The 19,507-nt window shown below is 43.8% G+C and overlaps 1 protein-coding gene across 1 annotated transcript in view; it reads left to right on the top strand.

The window, feature by feature from the left end:
- Positions 1 to 19,507, top strand: part of NECAB1 (N-terminal EF-hand calcium binding protein 1) — a 74,767-nt gene that overhangs the window by 32,002 nt on the left and 23,258 nt on the right. Inside the window, exons 3-7 of the mRNA XM_074986966.1 lie at positions 7,277 to 7,413; positions 8,860 to 8,972; positions 11,621 to 11,697; positions 15,016 to 15,069; positions 16,227 to 16,339. Of these exons, the coding sequence (XP_074843067.1) occupies positions 7,277 to 7,413; positions 8,860 to 8,972; positions 11,621 to 11,697; positions 15,016 to 15,069; positions 16,227 to 16,339 (494 nt within the window). The remainder of the gene's footprint in view (positions 1 to 7,276; positions 7,414 to 8,859; positions 8,973 to 11,620; positions 11,698 to 15,015; positions 15,070 to 16,226; positions 16,340 to 19,507) is intronic.

Here is a 19,507-nt window from a genome sequence, read left to right as displayed (position 1 = left end):
TTCCAGCCCCTCTCCAGCCAGTGAGAGGAAAGGAGTTGGACAGCTGCCCCCTCTCAAAGTAGTGTCCTACTGACTGGACACTAAGGCAGAGACTCCCTCAGTCTCTCCTGATGAAGCTGTTCCCCTGTGGCTATGTAATGAAATTACTGGATGGAGTGGAAGAGAGATAGTGACTCTATAGCTTGGTGATTAGTGCCTTTGGGGAAAGACCCAGGATCCAGTCCACCTGCTCTAATTATTTTTTTAAAAAAGTTTAGTCAGAGTGGAACAGCTTAAACAGGAGAGGCAGAGTGAACCCTACATCAAAATGCCCCATCGTCTCACGGTTAGTCTATTCAGATCTCCGCAACTGGGGGACTGTGGAATAGGCTTGCCCGCATCTCACAGAGCACTCTACCCACTGGTCCATAATTATAAGGACATTTCCTCTCACCAGCCGTACTGAACAAGCTCACCTGTAAGGACCGAATTTAGTGGATGAGCTCAGACAGACTTAGCAGATCAAGCCCCACAGGCTAGTCAAGTGGAGGAACTGCTGTCTTCTCTCCGTTCATGCACTAGATCTTGGCTGGCTGGCATGAGGCTGTAGTGAGCATGCTCAGTAGCATAGGCCCCAAGGGCAGTAGTTTTCAAACTTTTTTTCTCATGACCCAGTTGAAGGAAAATGCTGATGCTCATGACCCCACATAATTATTTCTTTTGAATGGGAGTGCAGGCTCCACAGTGCGACACGGGATGTGGTCTTTGGGGTGCTAAAAGAGGCTCTGGGCTTGAGGGGACTCAGGGCTGGGACAGGGCATTGGGGTGTAGGCTTACTTCTGGTGGTTCCCAGTCAGCAGCGCAGCAGGGCTGCAGTGGCAGGGTTCCTCCCATTTCTGGCATTAGGTACTGTGCTGTGCCCAGGAAGCAGCCAGCATCACATCCCGTTCCTAAGTGAAAGTGCTCAAACATTTCTGCCTGCTGCTCTCACCCACAGGGACTGCCCCCAGCTCCCACTTGCCTGGAACTGACCAACAGAAGTGCAGAATCAGTGCTTAGAGTGGGGCCAGAGTCACGCGGCACTCCCGCCTAGAAGCTAGACCGGCTGCTAGCTGCTTTTGGGATGCAGTGTGTTCCACTGTGCCAGAGCAGGCTGGACGCTTGGCTTAGCACCCCTGCTTGTCACCCTACAGCAAGGGGACACAGTGCCTGGCATTGTATGACTCAGTAAAGGGTTGCAACCTGTATTTTGAAAACCACTAACCAAGGGAAACTCTAGTGTATTTGTGTGTGGAGAAAGCTTAGGCACCTACAGGGTTTTGCAGCACCTGAACAGGGATTTGTGAAACCTACTGTAGCCTGATTCTGGGATTAAAATACCTAAAATGGCTGTTAGATGCCAAAGTTCTTTTGTGAATCTGGTCATGAGTGTTTCCATGACAACATGCCATTTCAGCAGCAGTTTGTGGCCTGCTCAGACTTCTAACTCAGTTTTCGGTGAAAAGGAAGACTGGCGGCTGTTCAATGTTGCACACGTAGGCTCCAGTCCTACAATGAGCACCACATTGTGGACTCCTATGGAAGTCAGTGAAGCTTGCATGAGGGACCCATGAGATAGAATTGGAAACATTGTTTTTAATAAAGTGTGTTTAAACTGGCTGAATGTATTGTTTAACTGTTCTATCAGCTACATCAGTAAAGGTTTAGCACACATAGCCAGGCCCTTTGCGCCAAAGGCAGCTGATTGGAAACAGTAAATTCATTCAGTAGTGAAGCTCAAGAAGGGAGAGAATACAGCTCAGGTGCTCTGAAATTTGCAGACTGGGCCACTGATAATCTATAATTATTACAATTTTTTTCAAACAGTGTTGCCATATAAATTACAGCATCCTTACTATGGAATAATATGCTGTAGGGTATTTATGGCCCTGCACTGATGAAAGGACTTAATTGTAGCACATACGCAAACATTCAAAACGCTTGTCTTCCCTGTAGGAGACAATTTAATCAGTGTCTAAATAACATCTAAATAATTTTAGAGCCTACTTTAATGGTACAGATAGTCACAGCTTGCTGAAGCAAAGTTACATTTTCGGGACCATTACCAATAATTCCTTTCAGCTGAAGAACAGGTGCTCTAAGAGTCAAACTTCTAGGATTACCTGGGGAAAAATAGGACTGATGTCTTATAAACCATATAGATCTGCTATAACATGATGCCAAATTTAATCTTGAACAATCAACTCATAACTGAGAGAACATCTCAGTTATAACCAGCTATTGCTCGCATTTCACACAACCCTGAAATGATTACACATGAAAATCTCAGTGGCTTTTTCTGATGAACAGTGGCTTGGGAATGCAAACTATATTCACCACCACAGCTGCCTGCAGTACCCAGGCCTTTCTACACTTAAGAGACATTGTTAGCGTGCACTCATTGCAGAATGGAAAATTATTAATTTTTAGTGAATCAGTGGGAGTTACACGTGCATAGAAAGCACAAGGGAACTCCTCGGTGTTGTACACAGGCACATGTATTGTTTTAGTAAAGGATGCCTGCTATCTGAGTGCTTACCAAGATTAATGTGCAAAACTGTGCAAAAGACTGAAGACGAACACTTGAAACAGCAATGTTTCATTTCCTCTACTCCTACTTTTGTAATGCAGTGTTGAAACTTGAGAGATTTCTATCAGGGTTATTAAGTTGGGTGAGAATTTGCACGGTCTAGAAATCTAAACACAGAACTAGAAACCTAGAGTCAGATTCTGTGCTATGCCTTTAATAGAAAAGTACAGAGTTAACGGCTCAGGGAACTGTTTGAAGCATTTTTTGTACCACGGCTTGCAAAGGCTTCATCAGGAGGCTACGCCAGAGAAGTACTCCCCAGGATAGCTATGGAATTTCTCTGCTGCCTGGCCTTTTCACACATCTGAAAGGAGCCAGAAGGGGGTGAGGATTCACCCCAAGAAATCTTGTTTTCAGTCCTGATTCTGAAAGCTACTCTCTCATTGGCCTTAAGGAAGTCGCCTAAATTCATTGTAAAATGTAAATAATATATCTCCCTCCTTTCACAGTGCTGCTTTGAGAATTAGATACATCTCTAACGAACTTTTGAAGATATAAGAGAAAAGGTAGGTGCGTAGAGCCCTGTGAGGATACAAATTTCTATCTGTGGCTGTGGACATCTATGGTAAAAACTGATATCTACTGATACACAGGCTTCTAATCTCAAAGACTGCAGCAGCCAAGTAAGAAGAATATAGTGCCACCACACCTGGGGGCCAGCACCCCAAGCCTGCAGTTCCTCCTGTCTGGGGTTGCCAAGCCCTGTTGGGGACAGTACAGATACATGGACAGAAGAAACTACTGGTGCAGTATGTTGACTCCAAGGAGAGACGATACCACATTCTTCTCATTCGGAGGCTGCGTTCTTGACAGTAGACCCAAGAGGATCAATGGATATCGTTTTCTATCCACGATATTGACATCCACAAATACAAATGTGTATCCCCATACAACTCTATGTATGAGGTAGTATCTTTTATTGGACTAACCTCTATAATACAGTGCAAACTTTCAAGCTTCGCAGAGTCCCTTTTCATGTCTGGGGAAAGAAGCAGAGTGTCTGAGCTACATACAAGTTGATTCAGATGAAGACAAAGGAAAGACAAATGTAAATGGCCATATTATTATATAATCATGGCTTCAATACTTAAGAAAAATTATAAATTAATGTTTTAGAAATTATATCTTCTTTCTTCCATGATTACTGCATTCATTTTTGTTCTTTGCTTTTTTGTTGCATACATAACCTTGTGACTCACTTGAGTATACTCTGACAAAGATAAAACAGTTGATTTTAGAAGATACTTTGCACAGAAATTAATATAATTAAGGCCATGTTTGATTCGTGATTCTATCCTAAATATAGGGAAATACTGTAAAAGGTATTATTTTCAAAGGTCTAGTTTCTTATGGATCTTTATGATCTTTTAAGGATTATTGTTGCTTTGTAGTCAAGATAACACTTTTGGTGGCTGTTTTATCTTACTGTATATCCGTAATACAAAAATCTGACTAAAATAAATGCAAACATTAAACAGAAATCTTAACAATGTGCACAGTGCTGAAAAGAAGTGCAAACAGACACCACAAGACAGAATAGAGTCCTTCAATCTTCATTTTCAAGGAGGTTTATGAAGATTTTATTGGAAGTTCCTTAAGGATATTTTACTAGATTCTTGCAAAATTGTAATTCTGCAATCATATGAAAAGGCAGTTTCAGTTAAATCAACTTCCTTGTTAAGACTCATTTATTTAAAAAATATAAAAATCTCCAATACCCAGAGAGTAGCTGGTCTCTGGGTATTCATCTGGCCCTGAATTTGCACCAGGAGAAATAAAAAAACAAATCAACAGGGCCAGACAAATACCCAGAGACCAGCTACTCCAAGATAGGCCTAAAAAAGCCAGTAACAGAACTACAGCCCCCAACCCAGACCTCTGCAACACATTATTAAAGACCTACAACCTATCCTTCATCAGGATGCCACACTCCAGAAGGCCATAAGTGACAAACCTGTTCTCTCCGACGCCCAACCTTATGAGGATTCTCACCAACAGCCACAGACTATATCACAGGAATGCCAATCCTGGAACTTTTCCTTGCAACAAGGCCAGTTGCCAACTTTGTCCATGTATCTATTCTAGAGATACAATCACTGGACCTGACCCATATCAGAGAGGTAGCCGTGTTAGTCTATATCTTCGAGAACAACAAGAAGTCTGGTGGCACCTTATAGACTAACAAAATATCTGTTAGTCTATAATGTGCCACCAGATTCTTGTTGTTCTTGGACCTAACCAGGTTATTCACATAATCACGGGCACATTCTCATGTTCCTCAACTAACATCGTAAATGTCATCATGTGCCAACAATGCCCACGTTTTGTATATTGCACAGACATCAAACTCTCTTAGACAAAGAATTAATGGGCATAAAACAGACATAAAAACACTCCTGCGTCACAACCCTGTCAGCCAGCACTTTAATGGAGTGGGCCATTCTGTTAATGACCTGAAAGTCTGTGTTCTACTGAAAAGGAACTTTTACAACTGTTTGGAAAGAGAGGCTGCTGACCTCTACTTTATATTCAAATTCGACACATTAACACACATTTTGAACTTGGATGGCAATTTTCTAGCTCATTATAGGGGCTCTTTTACATACTTTGCTTTATCTAATTCTTGACACCGCCCCCCCCTTCCTGCCCCTCTGCTCTCTGATTTGCTCACCTGGATAATAATTTTTCTGATTTGTCAACCCTGATTACTATTTTTGGTTCTCTGTGCCTTAAATAGTGAGTCTGTTCTGGTATGGCTATGGTCTGAAGAAGTGGGTTTCTCCCACGAAAGCTCATCATGTAATAAATTATTTTGTTAGTCTTTCAAATGCTACTGGACTGCTTTTTTATTTTGATAGTATATAGACTAGCACGGCTATCTCTCTGTTACTGATTGCACTGAATATCTGCTTCAGCCTCCCAGCCCCCAACTCCAGGGTCAGAAAGACAGATTATCTGGGCTTTCTGCCTCTCTAGTTTCTGGAGCTGTGGGGAAGGCAAGGAGATGGAGTGAAAATAAAACACCTTCTTGGTGGGGTAACTGGAAAACAGAAAAGGTTTTTTTTTTTCTCTTGAAATGGAATTTTTCCCTTCTGCGACAAATGTAATAGTTTTGCTTTGCTTTTTACCTTTCATCTCAATTCAGGATGACATTTCTTTCAAAAATGCAAAGATGGTCAGAGGAACGGACTGTAGTTTTCCCACAAGCTCTTGTTAAGGTGACCAAATGTCCCATGTTTAAAGGGACTGTCCCATATTAAAGCTCTCCGGCAGGTATCCTTCCTTCCTTCCTTTCTTTCTTTTTTAAATTGGGCAGTTGTCCCATATTTTCTGTCTCTTCATTCCTAGCAGTGAGCTGCAGGGAGGTCCAATGGCTGGTTGCCTGGCAAAGCTGCAGCATGCAGGATTGGCTTCCCCTGCTGGTCTGTCAGTGCACTCCCTGAAGCATGCCAGCTCTTGGCCAGCAGAGCCCCCACTGGCTGCTTCCTGCAAGCAGTGTGGCTGGTGAGTGCAGGCAGCTGGTGACTGGTTATGTGTCACCTCTTCTGCCCACCCATCAGCTTCGCCTTTCACTATCTTCTCCCTAGTGTGTCTGCCCACTCCCCCACACCTGCACTGCTCTTACATATGTGTCCCATTCCCAATGTTGTATGGACAGCCAGATCCTCGTTGGGTCATTCAGCTCACAAGCACCCTGGCTCGCAGGTTCCTTCCTTCTCCTGCTGCCTCTGGCCAGGCTGGCATCCAGGAAAGCTCAAGACTTTCTGAGCCAGGGTACTGTCCAAGAGGAGCCAAGTCCTGCATGTGCCAAAGCCCTACACAGTGCTGGCCTGGGCAAACTTCTCCACTCCTCAGTAAACTCTGGAGTGGCTGGGAGAAAGCTATTTCCAAACTGCTTGTGCAGGAGGCAGCTTCGTTATATTAGTGGCTAGCAGCAGTTTTGTGGCATTAGTTGCCTTTTTGCACTGTGAATACAGGAAGGGACAAGATGCTTCTAGCCATAAGAGAGTGGGACAATGGGTGGTAGGGAAGAAATGACCTCTGGAAAAACATGGGCAGGGAAATCCCTATCCTCAGCCCCACCAGCCTTCTGCTGGAAGCAGCTCCTATCCCTTTCCTCCTGCACAATGCTAAAAGGCTGCTGCTTGCCACATTCTGGTGTGAAACCTGAAGAAATCTGGAGGGGAGGGCTGTAACCCTGCACACCTCCCATATATTGACTTGAGAGAATGTGGTGCCAGACACCATAAGAGGTGAGTCTATTCAGGGGAGCCCAGCCAGCCTTGGAGTGTGGAGAGCACTGGGTAGGGATGATTGAGTTAAATCAGTCAGTCAACCCCCATCCCCATGCAAGAAAGGTGTACAGGAATGTGTGTGTCATCTCTCCTCATGCAAACCCTGGAATAGGTACATAAAAGACTTCAGCTGTGCAGCATTTCTTTTTAATAGTGGCTCAGTCATCTTGACGTTAATTTGATCATTTGTTCTGCATAGTTCTGATTGATTGCCATTGAATGAAGATGGGTAATTTGACCAGGTATCCCATATTCAGCTAGCTTTAATCGAGGAGTTCATGCACCTCCTGTTTTGGATTAAGGATGTTTGTTCACTCTCTCGTATTTCTAATATATTGAGCTAATTCCTACCAATACTGTATATAATTTTTAGGACTATCAGAAAGCCTCTAAATTGGAACAGTTTGTGACTCGTTTCTTACTGAAAGAAACACTGAATCAGCTACAGTCGCTCCAGAATTCCCTGGAGTGTGCCATGGAAACCACAGAGGAGCAAACTCGTCAGGAAAGGTAGGCTAAATATTTTCCCTAATTAGGTGTGCATCAGGATCCAATATAGTTCTCACAGTACTGTTTTTAATGCAGTCCTTTAACTAGTGGGCACCATAATTTTGCACTAGCTCAACCTTCTAAATTCACTTATCCTGAAGGTTCATTACCATCAGTACCATTACATACTACCTGTGGTGGTTTATGCAAACATAGATGGTTGTCTAGGCCCAGCATACATCATGCTCAGCTGCACTTAAACCGCATCTACAATAGTAAAACATTCTAATCTTGGGGGAAGAGGGTGCAGAAATGCGTACTTTCCCACCAAGCACAGATTTGTTTTAATTTCGGCCCAATGAACACTGTGGCATACATGCTTTTTTGCAGGCTTGAGGTTGCAGATGTTAAAGGCACAGTACTGTAAACTTTTTATCTTCCGAGCAATCATTAGTCATGTGGGTAACTCCAGTGAATTCAGTGTCACACCACACACATGCGTTAAGATTTGAAGGAGCAGTATTAAAAGAGTTCATTGTATTTGAAAATACATTTGGGGTTATCTCGCTAGATTTTTCATTTTCCCCCCAGTTATCATATCTCTGAATCCATTTCTGAGCTTGTCCTAAAGTGCTCCCTAGGATATTATTGGTGAACTTTTATGCTGAATGGGAAAGCAAGAAAAGCTGCTGGTTTTGCCCCTTACTGCTGCTTTACAAAGGATAAAGACTGTTTCCAAATTTATAATGTTTTAAAAAGTGTTTTCTCTTTATGTGTTCATATTAGACTTGCCAGGTCCTTGTGTGCTCTGATGTTGGATGCTAATTTCACTGACACCTGAATAATAATGTGACAGTGATACCACCTCAACTACAGGTCTTCTTCCCAGAGTAATTAAGGGGGTTGGCAATGCTGATTTTTCATATACATAGTCTATGACTATAAGAAACGGGGGTGTGGAGGCGTAATAGTTCTGCTGTAAAAACAAACAACAAAATCTTTAAAGGAGAAAAGTTTAAGACCATCTTTATACATCATAAAGGAAAACTGAGTGACCTGGGTATCTTGTTTGGTTTTGATTCACAGTTAGCTCTCCTTTCACTTCCATATCTTTACATCAAAATATAAGCAAAGTGATGTGATCAAGCTATTTTCGGTTTGAATTTGGGGCACTATTTTCCATCGGTGATGAAGGGATACGACCTGTCCTATTGTTTATCTAGAGTCACTGATGTCACCAAATAGCTTTCCAGTCAGTTTATGGAAGGGTATTTTGTTACCATCTTCCCACTCTGTTGATTTTCTGGTGGGACAATATGGAGCTCTTTTGTCTAGATACTACTGTTCCTAAATGCCCTACATAAACCCACAGTGCCACTGTGCATTGTGTCACTGTAGGAATCCATGGCAGCAGAAGGGTGTCAGAGGCTTTAGCACATAGATTAACTATTATCTCTTTGTGTTTAGACAAGGACCAGCAAAGCCGGAGGTGCTCTCAATTCAGTGGCCAGGAAAACGTTCAACTAGAAGATTTCAGAGGAACAATAGCTTATCACCAAACAGCCCTCATTTTAATACAGGTATTTTCATTTCAACTTTTAAATGTATTTAAAATACACAGATGCAGCCATGCAATTACCCTCAAAATTTTAACTAGCATGTATAAATCAACTGAAGTGCTATTTCAGCAGAGAGCAATCTTCAATTTCACAGAGCAGCCACTAGCTCTAACTGTAGGAGCAGAAAAAATAAATATACTGCTATAGCCCAACATCTCCCCTGCATTAGGCCTGTTTTACTATCTTGCATGGTGATTGGTTTTGTGCAATAAACTGAGAGCAACAGTGTATATTGACTAGCTTTGTAGGTAGTGGTGATTGGAAGAGATGAGATTATAATGCAGAGGGAAAAACACCAAGAAACAAGTTTATGCTGCCCGCATTACTCACAGAGTGATAATGTGTCATGGTCGATGGGGAACTAGTGTGTTTATGAGAGAAGGAAAAAATAAGACGTTAGATTTGAGGCAGAGCAGGCCTTTCTTAGGTTAACATGAAAAATTAGAAATGACAATTTTGCCTTAGGGAAAAGAAACACTGAGAGGGTAGCAAGGCAAAGAAAAATTTTGGAACTGTCACTGACCCAGAAGGGTGCAACCCTCACCCTAAATATAAATCTCAGGGCCATGACATCCATGCAACAGAAACACCTTAAAACTTGATAGAACGGGACTGATGCAGCCACTTGTCTCCATCTGGGCTCTTGGCCATGCCATTCACTCCATTTGCAGGTGATGTATCTACCCCCTTCCCTCAAGCATTCTCTTGTGAAGCACCTTCTGTGGTGCACAAAATGGGTACAGAGCCCCCAGTGTAAAGGCTGTCTGCTGTGTCTTCTCTGCAGCCAAATTAAACGTTCAGTGTTAGGTCCCCTGCCCTGCTGTGATGCAGTGGATTTTTGGCTTTGATCACTTTTTCAGGATAAAGTGTCATGTAATAATGTTCCTACATTTCACTTCTAACTCTACACGAGGGAAAGTAAGTTGATTTGAGAGACACAATTCCAGCTATGACAACAGTATAGCTAGAATCGACGTAACTGCAATCGACTTTCCTGGCAGTCCTCGCTGAAGAGGGTTGACAGGAGAGTTTCTTCCATCAACCTCCCTTACTTCTCATGATATGCAAGGAGTACAGGGGTCAACTGCGAACCCCTGATAAGTTGATTTACGCATCTGGTAGGGAAACATTAAATAGAACTCCAGAAGATTGACCCTGAGCAAGTAGGATACAGTAGAAAACCTGTAGCCACCATTTAATTATTGTGCAATTTTAAAGAATTAAAGCATTTTCCTCAGACAGCTACTCTAAAGCACTTTGCTAGACAATTCTCTTGTTTTGAGAATTTCTGTTTGTTTAGAACCTTTTTCAAGATTTCTTTTTTCTAAGGCAAAATTGACTTCTTCTAATACCTCCATAATAACCTAAGAGATTTTGGCACTGTCTCCAGCTAGAATCACAGCTTTTTTCTCCTCTTCAGTTTTACTCTGAACATCAACTATGGTATTTAATCTTAGTAAGTAACACAAGGATCACAAAATAGGTTCTTAGACCCTCTCTTTACGTGCTATAATCCCATTTTTCTTTTTTCATTGCCCATATATATAAATAATTATTGTTTAGTCATCTTTGTCCTTAGTGCCAAAACAGTGTCAACAATGGGTTGACAAACATATAATGATATACGCAAAATATCTATACTAGATACATCTAAGATGATGATGCCCACATTGAGGTCCATGGACCAGCAGTAGTCCCTGGAACCCCCAGAGAGCTAGCTGGTCTCATGGCACTAGCTTGCCTCATTTCCAAAAGTTGCACTGACAGTTAAAAAGATACACAGAAATTATGCATCATGAGTAGGAGGAGAGACTGTCCATGTGACAGCAAATGGGAAGAGAGATGGTCTACAAGACAGCATCTTTGTTAAGAAGTACCCAACTGCTGTGTTATTGAAGAGCTAAGCAAATGAAAGGTTCAAGTCTCCATCTCTCCATGTATCTGAACGTGCGTGTGTGTTTTATGCTCTTCTCCTTGCTGTCTTCTTTTTCCCCATAATTGACTCACTCTAAGTCAGTGGTCACCGATAAGTATATTGGGATTATTAGTAGATCTTGGTGCTTCTGATAGGTGATCCTGACTGGTTTGGCTGGGAGGATATAAAATACTGATGCTCCAGCTGCCCCTCCTCCTACTGTTGTGCTTCTCCTGCCTTCTGTCTTGGGGCTGCCCCTGGGGTCCTCCTGCTTGCTGTGTAGGGTGGGGGAGGCAGCTGAGGAGGGCATTGATGTGAGGGTATCCCCATCTCTACAGAAAGCAGGGACATGACAAGGGCTTGGGATGGAGAGAGCTTGCTGGAAGCTGCTCCTATGCCTGAATGTAAAACACTGAAATAAACCTAGAAGTCAGTTTAAAAATAAAAAAGCACTGTAGCTTCTACTACATCCTATGAAAAATCATGTGTTTTAAGAAATCTCTATTACAGGAAAATTTGTTTGTTACTCATGAGTAAATGTTAACAATCAAATTCATACTCTTCAAAATCAAAATAAGTTACAAGCTAACAAAACATTTTTATATGTATGTTTATAATAGCATAGAAATAACTAAGTTCATTACATCACAGCTTTCAGAAACATTTTCTCCTTCATTATTTATGCTTCTCAAAGGTTGGTTAGAAGAAGACAATCAATGGATGACCCAGATAAACAGACTCCAGCAGCTGATTGACAGGTTGGAAAAGAAGGTATCTTTCTCTTTTCATCTGTTTTCTCTCTCTCATTTTTAGTAAAAGTTTCTGAAGCAATTCTGAAACCATAAATGTTCTTCCTGCCATGTCAGAGCCACATTTACATTCCAGCTAATAATGACAGCAACTAGCACACCAGCTATATGAACTAAAGCATATTAAATGCACACATTTTATTTTCATCCTGCTTATTCCTATTGGATGAGTTCATTAAAAATATTAAATAAATTTGAATTGAAATCTGTATCTGCTCTGGAGGCATATGATATATATGTAACACACAATACTTTGCAACTGCTAGTTGACTAGTTAATTAAGTTTGGTCTATACATAACATGTATAATGCAAAACCATAAAAGCACATAACGTTAAGGCACCTAACAGTACCTGCCCTCCACTCCGTTAGCCACAGGCACACACTTCCCCACTTCAACAAGCATCCACCACAGAAAACACATCACAATCTTACTTAGAATACTTAATAAGGTGCTTTATTCAGGATGTCAGCTGTCCAGCACTCCCTGGACCAGGGTCCTCAGCTTCATTATAACAAACAGATCAGATTTTATGTTGCCTTTGTGCAAAGATATACAAAAAATCACATCCACTCTTGTCTGGGGAAAAAAATCTCTTTATTTGTCTTATTTGCATTTATTTTCCATTCTGCAAGCATGGGGTCCTGGGGTTCATCATTCTTTATAGGATTCAGGATTTGCTTCATCACTTCCAGTTTTGAATCTTCCCACTCCAGCTGGTCAGAGTCTCCAATGGCAGGGTGTTCTGTCAGAGAATGCCAATTGGTCAAAATCAAAAGTTTGTGGAAACAGTTCTATTTTGACAAAATTCCAGTGGACAAAGAGTATAGTTGCAATGGGGCCTGGCAATTCAAAAGGGCCTGGGGCATCCATGCAGCATGCTCTGGGTGACTATGCGGACTGCCTGTTGGTGGAGGAGCTATGGCGAAATACGCTCCAAGCAATGTTGAGGCCTGGCTGCGCCCAACCCCAGCCCTTCTGCTGCAGAGCCTTCCCTCCCTCCCACTGGATCCCTAGCTGCTTAATCAGATGGGGGCCCTTTTCAGTGTACCAGGTGGACTGATAAGGAACTGGGCACTTGGCAGCCCTGTGAGCACCAGTTCCCAGATTCGCTCCTCCTTGCAGTTCTGGGGCAGCTTAAAATCCAAGCCATGGATGCCAAATCTTCTAGTGCTAACCGTTTGGACTGCCCTGGAGCTACAGCTCCACTCCTTTTTGCAGTAAATTTCAAAATCCTCAGCCAAACAAAATCACTTCTTTCTCTGTAAAGGTCTTCCCATTTCCAGCTTTAGTTGCTAAATGATACGGCATCATTACCAACCAAGACAGTGGGATGAAAGTGATCTCCGTGCAAAGGTCCAGTGAAATGCCTATGTCTTTTAAGTCCAATAGTCTGACCTATTTTGAAAGGTTTAAGTGATGCATAGCTCTTATATTGGCTCTCTGTATAGGGTGAATTTTACACTAAACCAGTCTTGTACTTTCAAATTTATAGAAGGAATTTGACCATGTATTAAATTAGCCTTTCAAAATTTTTTGACCAAATTTTATGCTCAGTTATGTAAATACTACACGTTTTGTCAGAGAGCAGAATTTGATCTATTTCATTCTACAGCAAGTTGAAGTTTGTAAAAGTACTTTATGCCGTGATCTTTTTCTTCCTCTCTTTTGCTTTATTCCTGTCTATGGAGTTTATTATGAGAAATATATGGAGGCCACAGGAAACATAATAAGATGAAGTTTCCTGCATCGCTCTTCATCTGAAGTCTGTGTGCTGACAGATAAGCCATTACAAATAGTTTCCTCACAAATGTTGTGATTTAACATCCAAATTCTGTATGAGGGGTACAATTACACAGCAGTTGATGAGTGAATGTCATTTCACTACTGACTTATCCTGTCACCTGCTGTGGGTGGTGATTCAAAAGCTACCATGTTTATTTAAACTCTCACCCACAGCGTCACATCTGCTGTTTGCCTCTAACCATATATTGTGTTTGCACTGGCAAAATGCCTGCTTCCCAAGATTCATCAGTCAATACCCAATGGTATTCACGTTTGGGAAAAGAAAAAGAAAAAGCATTTTTTAACTTTCTGACAAAAGAAGCACATACAGTGTGTTGCTATTTACTACAGTGTAACCTGTTGCAATTTGCCAAATGCAGAATTTTACTTCATATCTTTATTACAAATATTTCCTGTTTGTTCTGAAGTGTGAAGAAACCCGTATGTCACTGAGTACATTTACCCTTCAAGCTCAAGATATAAATTCCAGCTCAAGCAGGCATATTCATATTAGCTCTTGGACAGATAGATATTGTGAGCTGCAGAGTCTAGCTACCCTATCATAACTACACTTTATTTTTGGTGCAGTGATTCTATCAGAGCAAGCCCGGTTATGTTTCTTCTGTATGTAATGTATACCTACAACTTGACATATATTCTCGTTTGTGTAGCATTAGAGGGCCTGGTCATTAGGAGATTTGCTAACTTTGTACATGCCTACTAGACCTGTTCACACAAATTGATGATTTGCATGCCCATATTGAGCAGTATGCATATGAAGTGCATACGTAAATTTACAATCTGACTGAAAAAGCTAACTGCAAAAATTAACTGCACGCAGGTAGTTCACTGTACATGCAGTTGTCCATTGTGTCTGTTCCTTCTCCAGAAGCCTCTTCGATACAGCAGATAGTTTAGATGCTAATTTACAACCTCTAGTATATAATATATACTGTTCATTTCTGCAGTTTGGATCTTTGTAACTGCAATGTTGGCTGTATGAAATATGTACCAGCTATGAATGCTAGTGGTTGTAGATGACTCTTGAAGGTCTAATTTAGCGTCTTTATTCTCTTAAGCACATTTAGTACCTACCCATTTATAGACAAAGTTGCTCCTAATTTTACCTGTGAATAAAAGCTATACAAGCTTCTTCTGTACAGTAACAACTTTTCTCTGTCTAGCTATCAATGGGATTTGAAAGTGCTCTTTCTCAAAATTTCTTCAAATTCCATTAGTTGAGAAAGCGAGCACTAAATTTGATCCAGCCTGTAGCTCTCATATAGTCACTGAAATGGATGAGGTTCTGTAAACAATCTGTGTGTCAAATTAACGATTAATAAATAAGCAGAAAGACCTTAGTTCAAACTTCATTCTAAATTGGCCTATAGCAGAATCTGATTTGGAATGGCCCAGTCTATCACAAAAACAATCAAATCTAGAACACTGTTCACAGCTTATCTTTTGTGTTTATACCTGCATTTTTTTTACACAGGATCTGAAGCTTGAGCCACAGGAAGAAGTAGTTTTGGAAGGAAACACAAAATCTGTAAGTGTTTATTTATGTTGTTTAGATTGTATCCAACTGCCGCTTCTTTGAAATAGCCAAACTCATTTTTCAGCTAATAAGTGTCTATTGTATTGCATCAGAGACCCAATGCACAAGAGATAATAACAAAACTTAAAAGAGCTTTTCTGGGAAGGGAAACTATCGCCAGACTGGGAAGGCACAACAAAATACCCATTATTTAGAGATAATGAACAGAGTTAGTGAATCGTAAAATCAAAGAAACTAAGAACATATCCCGAAATGAAATTACAAGCTGGTCTGTATGCTAATAACCTAAATAAATTGGTGTTGATACCAAGGTTAAACCTTAAATCAAATATGCATGAAAAAAGACAGTTCATGATGGCCCTTACTAGAATCAAACAAGAAAAACATTAATAAGAAAACATCAAAGACTATTAATTCTGGATAGCTTGCTCATGAGATCGTACAGAGGGAAGCTTACCAGTGAGACTTAGGTGCAACTTGCACATCCACTTGCGTATTGATTCATCCATTGAAATGAGTTTGACTTTTTTATGAAATAACAGTTATAAACAGTAGAAACTCTGATATAGGCTTTGGACAAATCACACACATTTTCAAAAGTGGCCATAGATTTTAGGTGCCCCACTTGAGCAGTAGCCTCACGTAGTGCAAAAATAACACCTGTATAATATGTAGATTAGTTTACTCTAAGGTTGCAGAGGACTGAAAAAATGGACTGCAAAGCCTGCAGTGGAATATTGGAGGAGGATAGTGGGGAGGGGCAGTTACATGATAGAATCATTGCTGGTGATCTCACATTTTATAAAAGCTTGTATTTACGAAAGCTAAATCTGGGGACAAACTGAAACTGAAAGTAGCCCCTTAAGATTCCTGTACAATCAGTATTTTCTTAAATTCTCTGTGTTGCACCAGATCACCCAGTCTGAATGTTGCATTTACATTTTAATTTGGTTAAATGAAGTTGGATATACTCAATATCGTGGATTTGAGGATACTCAACTTGAATGAAGCTGATGCGAACTGAGGTGCTCGGTAATGGAATTCTGGTCAAAGATTTCTGAAATTGGGAACCTGAGTATTTTCTTAGTTTAAAATATGAGGAATTGATAGGAAGCACATGACAATGAATGCTGTAATATCTTTATCAGCACATAATGATTGTTCAGCGTCAAATGTCTGTGCTAGAGGAAGAATTAGAAGAATTCCGACTCGCTCTGAAACAGTACGTGGAATCTGCTTCTACTCAGACTGGATGTTTGCAGTAAGTATGATATATTACTAGGCCCCTACCAAATTCACAATCCATATTGGTCAATTTCATAATCATAACATTTTAAAAATCATAAATTTCATTACTGCAGCTATTTAATCTGTAATTTCACAATGTTGTACTTGTATTGGTCCTGACCTGACAAGGAGTTTGGGGGTCAAAAGCTTATTGTCAGGGAGGTTGCAGTACTGTGACCCTTATATCTATCCTGCGACTGGCAGTAGCTCTGTAGATCCGCCACCAGCAGCAGAGCAGAAGTAACAAGATATGGTATGGTACTGCTACCTTTATTTCTGTGCTGCTGCTGGTGGGACACTGCCTTCAGAGCTGGTTGCCAGGCCAATAATCATTGGTCTCCAGCTACCCAGCTCCGAAGTCAGTGCAGAAGTAAGGGTAGCAATATAATGAGCCCACCGGAACTCCTTTTTGGATCAGGACCCCCAATTTGAGAAACGCTGGTCTCTTCCATGAAATCTATATAGTATAGGGTGAAAGCACACAATAGGAAAGATTTCATAGGAGGAGACCAGATTTCCTGGTCTGGAATGTGTTTTTCAGAGCCATGAATTTGGCAGGAGCGCAGTTATTACCTTTAAAAAATGTACTTTTCAATGATGCTGTTAGTTGTTTTTAAGGAATGCCCATTGGGCATACCTATTCAATTCCGAACAGATGGGTGTATTTTCAATCTCCAGAGATTTCAGGCTCGCACAAAAGCGGTTACTACAACTATCTATGACCTTCTGTTTGCTGATGACTGTGCATTGTTGGCTCATTCAGTGAAGGATGCACAGGAGCTTTTAGATCACTTTGTCACTTCTGCTCACCACTTTGGACTCACAAGCCGCGTCTACACGTGCTGGCTACTTCGAAGTAGCCGCTCCAACTTCGAAATAGCGCCTGCCACGTCTACACGTGGCGAGCACTATTTCGAAGTTGACATCAACGTAAGGTGGCGAGACGTTGAAGTCGCTATCCCCCTCAGGAGATGGGAATAGTGCCCTACTTCGACGCTGAACATCGAAGTAGGGCATGTGTAGCCGATCTGCGTCACACAACATTGAAATAGTGGGGTCTGCCATGGCGGCCATCAGCTGAGGGGTTGAGAGACGCTCTCTCCAGCCCCTGAGCTCTATGGTTGCCGCGTGGAGCAGCCCCTTAAAGCTCCCCGCCCCCTGCCTTCCTGTGCAGGAACCTGAGAGAGCGTGCAGGTGGCAGCAGTAACACGTGGCCAGCCTGCATGCCTCCCTGCAGCCCAAAGACACCCCTCCCACTGCGATGGCTGCCCGCCAGCCCCCCAAGCGCCCCCAGGGCACCCCCCCCCCAAGGGGAGCCAGGGCTCCCAGCCTGGCAGCCAGCCCTGGAAGAGGCAGCGGGCCCCCTCCTGGACGGAGGCCGAGATCCGGGAACTGCTCGGGCTCTGGAGCGAGGAGGAGGTGCTCCAGGTAATGGGGAGCAAGAGGCAGAACGCGGATGCGCTCGCTCGGCTAGCCGAGGGCCTGGCCGCCTGGGGTCACCCTGCCCGCACTCCTGACCATGTCAGGAGTAAAGTCAAGGAGCTGTGGCAGGGTTACGCCCGGGCCCGGGATGCGGCCAGCCGATCTGGGTCCACCCCCACCACTTGCCCCTTTTACAGGGAGCTCAGGGAAATCCTGGACCCCTGGCACACCTCCTCCCCGCCAGCCACTCTTGACACCTCGGCCGACGAGCCTCAGCAGGCCCCGGACGCGGAGTCCGCTCCGGAGGCAAGCCCCGCAACCCAGGGGCCCCCCCCGGAGCCCACCCCTGGGATGCCAGAGGAGGAGGAGGAGGAGGGGGAATCCTCCAGCGATGGGGGGCTCCACATCGCGCTGCCATCCCGGAGCTCCAGCAGGGCGTCCGCCCAGAGGGTGTCCCCCGACCGTGGGAGCGGACTGTCAGGTATGTACCTCCCCCGGTGCACACCCCGGGGGTTGAGAAGCGGGGACAACAGACATGACCAGGGCCCTCCACATGCCCAGATGACCATGGCCCCAAGGACAGCAGTGGCATGTCCCTCAGAAGAGTGCATTAGCCCCTGCCCCCCCAGCAGGACAGTGCCATGCCCCATCCCTGGGGATGGGGGGAGCGGAACCTAGGGTCCCCCGGTGGGAAGGGGTGGGACACCCATCAGCAGCAACAGCATCTCACAGGGATGGGGAACCAGCAGCAGAGGGGTGGGGGGACAAGGGCCACGGCTCGGGGGCCACACTAACAGCTGTCTCCACTCTTCTTCCCCCCGTGTTCTGCAGCTGCACCATCAGAGGGCCTGGAGAGTGCTGGCGAGGTGTCAGTGGATCCGGAGAGCCCACCGGGGCCATCACTGCAGGCCACCCCTCGGTGGAGCACCGACCAACCCCAGGGCGGGGACGACAGTGGACCCAGCACCACCACCGGACGGTGACGGACCCCCAGCTGCTGGCGACCCTCCGGTGACAGCTGGAGATATTGGAGCAGCGCCTGCGGGTGAACGAGCGGCACCTGCAACTGCAGGAGCGGGCGCTGGCCTGGCACCAGGAGGCATGGGGGCCTTTATGCACACTTTTGAGCGCATAGCAGACTACCTGGCCCCCCATGCCGCGCCGCCCACCGCTCTGCCCGCTCCACCCTCCGCTCCACCCGCTGCTCCACCCGCCGTCCCACCGCCGTCTGCCACCGAGGGGCCTTCCGCCGAGGGGGACCTGAGGCCTGCTGACACCTGCCAGCCGTATCTGCCGGTTCGTCCGGCCCCCAGCCAGCCTCGGCCAGGGCTGAGGCTGAGGTGAGGGTCACGCCCACCAACCCCAAGCGCTGGACAGTAGGGGGTGTGAGGCCCAGGATGTGGCCCCCCCCCTTTGTACATATTCCCATTATTTTGTATATAGTTTGTATTAGACCCCTGTTATTTTATGATACCTGCCCCCCCATGTAAATAGTTCTCCCCTTCCTTGTGTTCCACTATTTATCATATAATATATATATATTTGTAGTAATAATAAGAGAATTCACCGTTTTGTGGTTTCAAGAACAACAGGTCTATTTTTATTTGCAAGAAAAGTGGGGGGAGTGTGCTCTTGGGTGCTCTGTGGTGTGGGCGTAGGGGCAGGGAGTGTTGTGGAGAATGGGGGGGGTGCAGTGGGGGGCCTGCCAGTGTTCACCCCG

The sequence above is a fragment of the Carettochelys insculpta genome, chromosome 2 (genome assembly GCF_033958435.1).
Source record: "Carettochelys insculpta isolate YL-2023 chromosome 2, ASM3395843v1, whole genome shotgun sequence".
Taxonomy (NCBI): domain Eukaryota; kingdom Metazoa; phylum Chordata; order Testudines; family Carettochelyidae; genus Carettochelys; species Carettochelys insculpta.
Note: the sequence above shows the minus strand (reverse complement) of the source record. Positions and strands in the feature narration are given on the sequence as shown.